At 38.9% G+C, this 12,121-nt stretch overlaps 1 protein-coding gene and 1 pseudogene across 4 annotated transcripts in view; both read right to left on the minus strand.

Moving 5' to 3' along the window:
- The window catches only part of RMDN1 (regulator of microtubule dynamics 1), a 37,003-nt gene that overhangs the window by 17,463 nt on the left and 7,419 nt on the right, over positions 1-12,121 (minus strand). For 3 of the 4 annotated variants that reach the window (XM_032609929.1, XM_032609928.1, XM_032609931.1), the window contains one exon: positions 4,079-4,196. In XM_032609929.1, the coding sequence (XP_032465820.1) occupies positions 4,079-4,196 (118 nt within the window). Of the gene's footprint in view, positions 1-4,078; positions 4,197-5,905; positions 6,027-12,121 lie in introns of those variants that run through there. The other variant, XM_032609930.1, reaches the window with a different exon arrangement.
- Positions 151-3,852, minus strand: LOC116742374 (annotated as a pseudogene).

The raw sequence follows: 12,121 nt of genomic DNA on the forward strand, positions 1-12,121 counted from the left end.
TTCCCAAGCCAGATGGCAATAATTCTAAGAAACATGAACACTTTTATATAGAAGCAAAAGAAATTAGATACAGAAATCACCTATAAAGAAAGATCAAAAATTATGAACAACTGAGATGTAAGTATAGTAGAAATAAGTATGAAGCTATCACACATAATAAGTGATTTATTAAAACCTTGGAAAATAAAAAATTAGAAAACTTATTCTGGTACTAATTTAATATGACACATTTTAAAAAATGAAAAAAGTAATTTTCTGTGAGGAATTTATAGTACCCTTACCCTCCACACAAAGCCTTTGTTATTGTTGCCGCTGTGAAGTAAAAATCCACTGCAGAAAATGATATGATATCCACTTACAGCACGGAAAATTATTAATTTGAGTGGAATGCAACACACTGTTTTACTAGATTCTTTTTATGATCTAACTTATACAGACATTATTATGGAAAAAGAGTCAAATCTGTCATCAAAAAATTTAGATGAAGTTAACTACACAGAGGATCTGAAACTTAAATTAGAGGCACTATGCTCCAACTAACTCATTAATGAGTTTAGATATTACAACAAAAACCATAAAACTTACAGACAGTGTAATGTTCTAAAAAAGTTAACTAGTTACTAAAAAACCCAGTTAGTCTGAATTTCAGATATTCCAATTATTACTAATGAACATACACATTTAATTTTGTCTTCTATAAGGGTGCTGTATTACTTAGTCTTATGTATAAGCCAACATTCCAATATGTTCAGTAAAGTTACTTTATTATTTATCTTAGTATGCTTTAATCATAGTGTATGGGGCTAAAAAAATTTTTTTTCATTTAAGTATAGTTGGTGTACAATATTATATGTTACATGTGCACTAAAATTTTTTTTAAGTTTATGAAAATTAAAATCTAGACCAGCAAAAATAACCTCATAAATATATGACACAACTATGTAAACTGAAGTATTTTTTAAGTTAAAATCATCATGTAATTATACTAATTTAAGAAAAATTAAATGACAACAGCAAAGAAACCCTAAAATAAAGATTTTTTTTCCTCTATAATCCTACTTCAGTCTGGTTAGGTGCTATAGTTTAGTAATATTCTCATGGCTGGTTAATTTTCTTAAGTTTGCTTTCATTCTATTCTCTATTTTTATCAGTGGCTGATTTTCCATATTTGGGTTATAAAAAGCCAAAGATTCTTAAAGAGTAAGTAGTAGGAAGTAAATAGTCTCAGCATTCTTAGTCGATATTTGTGGTTGGCAAAATAATGGCCCCAGACAAGTCCATATCTTAACCCCTGGACCTGTGAAAATGTACAGGTTACTAGGGCAAAGGGGAATTAAGCTTGTAGATGGAATTAAGGTTGCTAATTAGCTAACCTTAAAATAGTAAATTATCTTAGCCAGGTGGGTCCAGTATAATCACAAGAGTCCTTAAAAGCAGAAGCAGGAAGCAGAAGAAAGTCACAGCTGGTATGACAATGGAAACAAAGTCAGATACACTTACTTAGGAATAGGAATAGTAAAAACAAAAAATGTAAGTATCATCCAGCATCTGGATGCTAAATAAAAAGCTGGAGGGCTTAAATAAACAGGGGAGTCACTATACCCCATTTCCTTTTTCCAACTTTTACGAATTCAGGTTTATTCAAGTTTGTTATACAATCCTATAACTACTATCTCTTCAATAACTTCAGAATGGTAGCTTTAACAACTTCAAAGCATGAGCTCCTTCTGAATTTCCCAAAGGTTTTCTGCACTCTTTTTCAAACGGGCCTCCTCTTCAGAGGTCAGCTTTATCTTTGTAAGGTGTGCAATACCATTCTCTCCCAGAATACAAGGAACACTAAGGAACACTTCATTTATTCCACAGAGGTCCGTCCTTACGGTGGAAACTCTCCTGAGACTCTTAAAAATGCTTTCTGTTAAATCAGCTAAAGTTAGGCCAATGGCCAAATTAATATAAACTTTCCTTTTAACCATTCATAGCCATAGGTAATCACTTCTTTGTGGACATTTTTCCACTGTTCAGGATCTTGTTCCTATATCTGAGTTTAGATCCTTCAGAGGGACACGGCAATGTTAACTCCACTCCACACAGGTACACTTAAGTTTCCATGTTTACCAATGGTTATAGATCCATCTATAACAGCTTTCACAGTGGATAGCAAGCCTTTGCCCAATGAAGAAATGGATATGGGTGGACTTCAGATTACAGCCACTTGCCAAAAACCATGTTGTTCCAGTAACATGGTTTTTGGGAAAGGCACTCAACTTCCAAGCTACGTAATTAAGATATCCACTGGATTGGAAGCAAATATCAGTTTGCAGCCAGGACTACACTGGGTAATACAAGAAATCATTAAGTTAAAGATGGGCACATTTTACTTGACTACATCAAAGTGTGTTTCTCTTTTTCTTGGGTATGCACCTGCTGTGATAATCACTAGGTTGGAGTTTGCAGTGACAAGGTAATCTTTGCTGGAAACAATATTTGGCATTTTCATGAAAGGGCTGCCATGTTGAAGAGCCACTGTCTCACCCTTCAGTTTGCCTTCATCAACATCCACAAAGGCAAGTTCATCACTCAAGCCTTTTAATAAGATGCTATTAGCACAGGCCATGACAACCAATCCAGTTCCTATAATGGAGATCTTATCGTGATGAACGGTTTCCTCTGAAGTGAAATTCTTAATAAGTTCACACTTGACAGCAGCCATCTTGGAAACAGGAGTGAAGGGTCAGCCACTGCTCAGCAGGATGTGTGAGTCTGGCTGGGACACAGAGCAATCTCTGGGCAAGGGGGCCTACCCACTTGGTGATCCACAGGACTCCTGTAGCCCAGTTCATGGCCATTCACTCAAGAGGTGGAGGAAGAAAATGGAGGAAAGCCACATCAAAGTACCTTGAAGTACAAAGTCAGGAAACAGTTGATGGTTTGACACTCCCCCTTACCCTCTACTACTGTGTCTGTGCAAGGCCACCAGATCATGCAGGCCTCACAGGGGCCTAGCACCTTACCAAATATGCAGTAATTTTCTGTCATTAGGACACTTCTGAAAAAACCAACTATGATCATTAAGGCTATAAATAATTTTGACTTTGCCTTTCAAAGTGCCATATTTTGTTCCCTAGGGAAGCCCTAAAACTTTGCACTCATTTCTGTAATGGTGCTAAAGCTCACTGAAACTAAGTGTGATAGACATGAAAAGAAATAGGTAAGGTCTTTGCTCTGGTACTTTGAAAAAGTTTAACTTTTTGAGCTTCTTTTCAAAAATTAATGGGGCACACAGACAGAAAAATCTTAAAAGTGCAACCACTGGGCACATCTCTCAAGGATGCTTTAAAAAAAATTAATATCGTAATGTGAAAATATGGCTCCTCCTAACTACTTTACAAGGTTGCTGTGAGAGTTAAAGTTATGATGAAAAGTCTAGGGAGCTTTAAAAGCTGAGTTTTAAGTATTTGCCAAAATATGTCATTAAACCAGTGATAAAACCAAGTCCTCTACATTGTCTTTCATGAAAATAAATGATACATTAAACGAAAGAAAAGATAAAACAAAAACGTAGCAATTCAAGCATCTGCTTTTTTAAAAATATAAGAATAGTCATGGGCAAATGAAATCAACAAATAACTAGTACTCTTTAGCTATTCTCAAATTCTTCATCTACTAGAACTTTAATAAGAACATCTATTCAAAATCAAGTCTCTTCTTTCCCAAGTACCTTCTTGATAGTTAAAAAGTGAGGACTGTGAAAAACAAAAAGCCTTATTAACTCATAAATTAAAAGTTTTTCTTGGGGCTTCCCTGGTGGCACAGTGGTTAAAAGTCCACCTGCTGATGCAGGGGACATGGGTTCGTGCCCTGGTCCGGGAAAATCCCACATGCCGCGCAGCGGCTGGGCCCGTGAGACATGGCCACTGAGTCTGCGCGTCCGGAGGCTGTGCTCCACAACGGGAGAGGCCACAGCAGTGAGACGCCCGTGTACCGCAAAAAAAAAATAATAATAATAATAAGTTATTAACAAAATATAACAAACACAAACAACTCTAAGTGTTCCTGATGTTTACCTTAGGCTTACCTTTGGCTGCGGCATGAACCACAGCAGCCTGGGAAATGACTTGATAAGTTTCAAAACCCAAATAAGACAAGGCAGAGAATAAAAGACTTCTTTTGAAAGCTCCTGGGTTTCCCATCACCTATGGAAAGAATTATGGTCAGGGTTAACAAACTTAGAAAATTTGAAGAAACTGCTATCCCAAGCAAAGATTACATCAATTTTCTCCTACCCCCAACACAATCAATCCTAAGAGTATTGGAAGCTCAAAATTTACTTTGTCAAATTCTTCAGTGAAACTATTTCACATAATTACTTTATAGGGAGAGCATATCCTGCTAAGAAAAGATTCTTAACAACAGCTGATACTGGTAGCTTATGTAACAATCACAGTTATGCTGATAAGTGCTGGACTGGAATATCTACATTTTATTTGAGGAAGCATGGATATTATAATTTCTTGAAATAAAATAAGAGACACCAATATAATTAATATCAACCTTAAGAACAGACAAGATGAAAGATATCAAATATGGTAATTACACATAAAAAATATACATGGCTTTAAATAAAGCTATCTTCAAAAGTGATCCATGAAACCCAGTTTTAAAATAAACCATGAATAAAATAAAGAGCATATCAAAACAGATTTAGAAATTAATTTTCATAATTATGGCCAGAATTCTCAAGACCAATGGCAAAGGAGTATATGGATATCACTGCAGCAATTCTTCCCTTTTTTTCACATAGCATCAATTTTTTCCTTTCTGTCAATTTATTCCCATCTGAATAAAAACAAGCTATACTATCTTTGTAAGCTGTAATTGTTCCCTTCTTAAAAAGAAAACAGGGCTTCCCTGGTTGCACAGTGGTTGAGAGTCCGCCTGCTGATGCAGGGGACACGGGTTCATGCCCCGGTCCGGAAAGATCCCACATGCCACGAAGTGGCTGGGCCCGTGAGCCATGGGTGCTGACCCTGCGTGTCCAGAGCCTGTGCTCCGCAATGGGAGAGGCCACAACAGTGAAAGGCCCGCAAACCGCAAAAAAAACAAACAAAAACAAAACAAAAAGCTTCCTTTTGACTTCACATCTCCCTTCAGTCTCATTTTCCAAATTCTCTTTTCAGCAAAACTCTTTCAAAAAGTTTTCTAGAGCTCTGTCTCTCTTCCCATTTTCTCTTGAACTCACACAAATCACTTTTATCCCCACAACTCCACTGATAGTATTCTAGTTAAGGCAACCAAGGATGCTACTTCCTAGTAAACTCTCATCTTACTTGATCTATCAACAGCAATTGACAGCTGTTCACTCCCTCGTTTTTAAAAAAAAATCATAAATGGATGGTTAATATAAGAAATTTTTAAAATATCGCTTTATTGAGATATGTGACATAAAATAAACTGCATATTCATAATGTGTACCATGTGTTAAGATATATGTAAACCCATAAAACTATCACCACAATCAATATAATGAACATATCCATCAATCCCCCAAATTTCCTTGTCATTTTATAATTCATCCAATCCCTTTCCTCAGTACTTGCTGTGTTCTCTCACTCTTGAAGCACTCTTCGCTTAGCTTTTGTAATACTACTCTCTTGGATTTACTCCTATTTCAATAACTGTTCCTTCTCTTTTGTTGGTTCTTCATCTCCAAAACCTCACTGCCCAGGTGTGTCCTGGGTTTAATCCCAGACCTTCGTTTCTCTATACATATCATTTTGGTGATCTCATTTTGTTTCATGGCTTTAAATGCCATCAACATGCCAAAAACATGCAAATTTTAAAAAGCCCAGAGGTCTCCACTTAACTTCAGAATCATATATTCAGCTGCCCAAACAACATTTACCTCCACATGAAGTATAACAGGCATCTCAAGTATCAGCCAAAACAGCTATTGTTTCCCTCAAGCCCACTTCACTCAGTTTTCCCCTTCATGGTATTTCGCCATTACTCAGCACAATGCCTCCCATACAATGAATTCTGAAAAAATATTTGTTGAAAAAAAAATTTGTCGAACAAAAGAAGCAAGCTATCTCTTAGATATGTCTTTTCTTCAACACTGATTATAATGATTTCAAGCTAGAAGGAATTCAAATATACAAACTCATCACTAGATGGAAAGGAATGTGTCACCACCATCTCCTGGTTTTTCTACTAACTTCTTGCCAGCTCCTCCTCCTCTGAAATGTTGGAATTCCTCTGTGATAGGCCTTCTTCTCATCTTACTATTAAATACATTTGACCCTCCAACAACACAGGTTTAAGCTGTGCGGGTCCACTTATATGTGGATATTCTTCAACAAATATGTACTACAGTACTAAACAGTTGAACCCACAGATACAGAGGACTGTAAAGTTATAAGCAGATTTTCGACTGCTTGGGGGGCCAGCACCCTTAACCCCTGCATTGTTCAGGGGTCAACTGTACTTTCAACTTTTACCATGGCATCATTTACAACCATATGCTAAAGTCTCCGAATCTCGATCTCCAGCCCAGGCATCAGAAGGTAAAAATCAGACCTATCAAACTACTGTCTATTCCACATTTTAACTTGGCTATCTCATCATATTCACCTTAATTACCCCAAAAGGTAACTCACCTCCTCCTTTAACCCTCCAAATTGTTTTCTTTGGTCCTATCCCAGGAAAGAGTACCACCATCTACACTGCTAGAGTAGCCAGAAAACTGAGAATCATTCTTGACTTCTTCCTTTGAACTTCCACATCAAAGCTATCTTTCAGGTCCACTTAGTTTACATCATTAATATCCTTTTATTTCCATTTCCATGGCTACCACTAAAGTTCAAACCACCACATTATCTCACCTGTCCTGTAGTGATGATCTTTTATTTGGTTTCCAGCATCCACTCTAGCCTATCTATTCTTGACACTAGAAAAAGTTATTTTTTAACTCAAATCTGATCTTATGAATTCTCTGTTTAAAACTCTTTCATGATTTCCTATAACCTTTAGAATAAAATAAAAAATATTTAACATGGTCTACAAGGTTTTCAGAGTCTAGTTGTGGTAGGCAGCCTCTAAAATGGTCCCAAAGGGTGCTGGTTCAAGATGACAACATAGGAGGAAGCTAAACATACCTCCTCCCACAGACACACCAAATCTACAGCTACATATAGAACCATTTCCTCTGAAAGAAACCCCCAAACTAGCTGAGTGACTCCTCCACATCAGACAAAGGAGGAAAAAAAACACATCAAAACAGGTAGGAGAGGCTGAGATAAAATTTTCCCGTAAACCACACCTTTGGTGTGGAGACCCAGTATTGGGAGCTAACTCAAAACCTTGAGCTTCTCCCTGAGGAGCAAAGTGTTTGAACCTCACACTGGGCACCCCAACTTTAAAGACTTGTACCTGAGACGTGAACCCCAAAACATCTAACTTAGAAAGCCAATGGAGCTTGTGTCCATGAGACCCACAAGGCTATAGCAAACTGAGAAACAATTCTTTAAGCGCTTACGCAAACTCACCCATCCTAGAGCCCAGCACAGAGACAGTCAACTGAAAAGCACCCAGACTTTCTGTGAAAGACACTTATTTGCTTATCTTATCTTCAGCCAGAGGAGCAGGTATCTAATTTAACACACAGTAATCATTTCCAGAGATCTCAGAGGGTGGGCACTATCAAAGCACTCTTGCTTTGCCATGCTCCAGGTAACCAGTATCTCCCCCAAAAGCGTTTGTGCATACTTTTGGTGCTCCGGTTTTTGCAGCTGCCACCAGGGGACAACCCCTGTTCGCTTGACTCTGGTGACCAATGAGGCTTATGTTCGTGAGTTTCACATAACTGTAACAAACAGAAAAACAGTTCTAAAGTGGCTAACTCCCCACCCCCACAGGGCACAGTACACTAAGTTCCCTACATACGAACATTCAAGTTGAGAACTTTCAAAGATTCGAACCTGCGTTCTCATGTTCAATCATGTAAGTTAGTTCACATGTCTGGCGCACATTGTCATGTGTGGGCATCCTCTACAAGTGGTTGTGCTTTTGTGTACTTTACTATACAGTACTGTACACAATACAGTAGTACAGGATCTTTATTTCAAGCCCAGGATGTCCAGAAGCAAGTGTAAAAGCAGCAATTATACAGCTGGTACTGCTAAGAAGCGCCAAGCGATAACAATGGAAACAAAAGTGAAAATAATTGAGAGTGGAGCAAGGCAAAAAAATTGTAGACATCACTCATTCTTATAACCCGAATGGTTCAACCATTGGCACAATTCTAAAGAACAAGGACAAGATCGTGGAACATATGAAGTCCACTGTGCCGATTATATCAACGATAATATTGAAGAAGCGTGGAAAAGTGATGGAGGAGATGGAGAAACTTCTCAGTGTGTGAACGCAGGATCAGCATCAGCGCTGAGTCTCATTAAACTTAATGCTTATTCAAAAGAAATGTAAAAGCCTTTATGAAGACTTGAAGAAGAAACATGGCAAAGAACCAGAGGGCACATCTTTTAATGCCAGCCATGGCTGATTTCATCGGTTCAAGTCTAGAGCCAACTTTCACAACATAAAAGTAAGTAGCAAGGCAGAGGGTGCAGATACGGTAGCTGCCCAGGAATTTCCTGAAATGCTTTGAGAAATTACTGATGAAGGTACATATTTACCCAAGCAGGTTTTTAATGTGGATGAGACAGGACTGTACTGGAAGAGGATGCCAGACAGAAATTACATCAGTAAGGAGGAAAAGTTGATGCCAGATTGTAAAGCAACAAAGGATAGGCTAACTCTGTTGTTTGGTGGCAATGCTTCCAGCGATATGAAGCTGAAGCCTCTCTTAGTTTATCATTCAGAGAACCCAAGAGTCCTTAAAAATATAGCCAAGGGCTCTCTTCTTGTTGTATGGAAGAGTAACTCCAAAGTCCAGGTTGCACAGGCCATTTTCCAGGATTGGTTTACCACCACTTTATCCCAGAGGTAGAGAAATATTGCTTGGAGAAGGATGTCCTATTCAACATTCTTCTGTTGCTCAACAATGCTCCAGGCCACCCCCCATTCATGGGTGACTTTCATCCCTAAGTCAAAGTAGTGCATCTGCCACCAAATACTATGTCACTCTTCCAACCTGTGGACCAGGGAGTTACAGCGACTTTTAAGAAACATTATCTACATCACACTTTTTGTCAGGCAGTAAAGGTGCGTGATCAATCAGGAACAATCTTGTGACAATTTTGGAAGGACTATACATCTACAAGGCCATAAAAAGTACTGACTTTGCTTGGCATGAGGTTATGGCCGTCACCATGAATGGGGTTTGGAAGAACCTTTGCTCACAGTTTGTTCATGGTTTTCATGGATTTGAGAAGGTGGATGAGGAGTCCAAAGAGGTCTTCAGCAACTTAGTGGCTCTCAGTGAGAAGCTGGAGCTAGATCTGCAAGAGGACAATTTCACTGAGCTCCTTGCTGTGCAACACAAGGAGCTTACTAACGAAGACCTGATGGAATTGGAGGCCCAGAGGAAGGACAAAGAGAGACAAGAGGAAGAAGTAACTGAAGAACGAAAGAGATTCACGATGCAGGGAATGGCAAGGGGATTTTCTTTATGTGAGGAGTCACTGTTAGCTTTTGAGGCACAGGACCCGAACACAGAACAGTACACAAAGGTTGCAGCAGCCATTCAGAACGCAATCCAGTGCTACCGTGTCATTTATGATGAGAAAAGAAGAGCTACTACCCAGACATCACTGGATAATTTTTTCAAAAGGGTAGATAGAATTGAATCCAGCAAGGAACCAGAACATGTGCCATCAATGGCAGGCATGAGTGAAACTGCAGCTTGCCCTCTGTCTCCCGTTGCTGATGATCCTTCAGCTCTACCATCTCCCTCCTCCTTTCCCTCCTCCAGTCAGTAACTCTTCTTGCCTGTTCACTCAATGCCAGCCCTTGTATGCCAGCTGTTGTACTGTACTACTGTAGTTTTCAAGGTATTATAGTGTAAGATTTAAAATGTTTTCTTTATTTTTTGTGTTTGTTTTTTATGTATTATTTGTGTGAAAAATATTATAAATCTATTACAGTATGGTACTATGTAGCCGATTGTGTTAGCTGGATACCTAGACTAAGTTTGGTGGACTTAACGAACAAATTGAACTGATGAATGTGCTCTCAGAACAGAACTTGTTCGTATGTAGGGGACTTACTGTACAGAGAAAACAGACTGAAATGCACCTCCAGGCCTTCTGTGACAGAGGCCTAGTAGCTTATCTTCATAGCTAGGCCTAAATGGAAGGTCACTAATTAAATACACATATTAGGGGCCAATTACAATCCTTTCCAATTACAAAACCTCAGAAAAAGACCTTAATAAAATGGAAACTAGTGATTTACCTGATAAAGTGTTCAAAATAAGCCGCAAAGATGCTCACTGATCTCAGAGGAAGAATGATGAACAAAGTGAGAATTTCAACAAAGGGACAGAAAATATAAGAAAGTACCAAACAGAAATCACAGAGCTGAAGAATACAATAAACGAAATGAAAAATACAACAGAGCGGTTCAACAGCAGACTAGAAGAAGTGGAAGAAAGTATCAGTGAACTTGAAGACAGGGCAATGGAACTCATCCAATCAGAGCAGCACAAAGGAAAAAAAAAAGAAGAAGAGTGAAGATAGCTTAAGGGACTTAAGGAACAACATCAAACAAACCAATATATGTATTATAGATGTCCCAGAAGGAGAAGAGAAAGGGGTAGAAAACTTATTTGAAGAAACAGTGGCTGAAAACTTCCCTAATCCAGGGAAGAAAACAGACATTCAGATCCAGGAAGCCCAGAGAATTCAAAAAAAGATGAACCCAAAGAGACCCACACCAAGACACATGAAAATTAAAGAGTCAAGACAAGAAGGGAACCTTAAAAGCAGCAAGAGAAAAGCAACGTGTTACATACAAGGGATTTCCCTCCCACCCCAAGACTTATCAGCAGATATTTCAGCAGAAACTTTGCAGGCCAGAAGGGAGTTGGGCACAATATATTTAAAGTCCTGAAAGGAAAAACTGCCAACTAAGAACACTCTATCTGGGCTTCCCTGGTGGCGCAGTGGCTGAGAGTCCGCCTGCCGATGCAGGGGACATGGGTTCGTGCCCCGGTCTGGGAAGATCCCACATGCTGCAGAGTGGCTGGGCCCGTAAGCCATGGCTGGAGCCTGTGCTCCACAATGGGAGAGGCCACAACAGTGAGAGGCCCGTGTACCGCAAAAAAAAAAAAAAAAAGAACACTCTACCTGGTAAAGTTGTCCTTCAGAATTGAAGGAGAGATTAACAGTTCTCCAGACAAGCAAAACCTAAAGAAGTTTATCATCACTAGAATTGGTCTTACAAGAAACCTTAAAGGGACTTCCTTAATTTGAAATGAAAGGGTGCTGATTAGTAACAGGAAAACATATGAAAGTACAAATCTCACCAGTAAAGGTAAATACATACGAAAATTGGGAAAATCTAATGTTGTAAAGGTGGTGAGTTAATTGACTATAAAGCTAGTAGTAAAAATAATTTGTTAACAGACGCACAAAATAAAAAGAAATAAACTGCAACATCAAAAACATAAAATGTGGGGGAAGGGGAGAAGTAAAAACATACAGCTTTAGAATGCATTCAAATTTAAGTTGCTATCAACTTAAAGTAGACTGTTAAAACTCTAAGATGTTTTATGTAAGCCTCACGATAACCACAAAGCAAAAACCTATAGGACCTGGTGGTACAGTGGTTAAGAATCTGCCTGCCAATGCATGGGACATGGGTTCAAGCCCTGGTCTGGGAAGACCCCACATGCCACAGAGCAACTGAGCCCGTGCGCCACAACTACTGAGCCCGTGTGCCACAACTACTGAAGCCCGCATGCCTAGAGCCCATGCTCTATAACAAGCCACCGCAATAAGAAGCCTGTGTACCACAACAAAGAGTAGCCCGCACTCGCCACAACTAGAGAAAGCCCGTGCACAGCAACAAAGACCCAACACAACCAAAAATAAAGAGAAAATAAATTAATTTAAAAAAACCTATAGGAGATACATCAAAGAGAAAGAGAAAATAAGCATTC

The sequence above is a fragment of the Phocoena sinus genome, chromosome 17, assembly GCF_008692025.1.
Source record: "Phocoena sinus isolate mPhoSin1 chromosome 17, mPhoSin1.pri, whole genome shotgun sequence".
NCBI lineage: Eukaryota > Metazoa > Chordata > Mammalia > Artiodactyla > Phocoenidae > Phocoena > Phocoena sinus.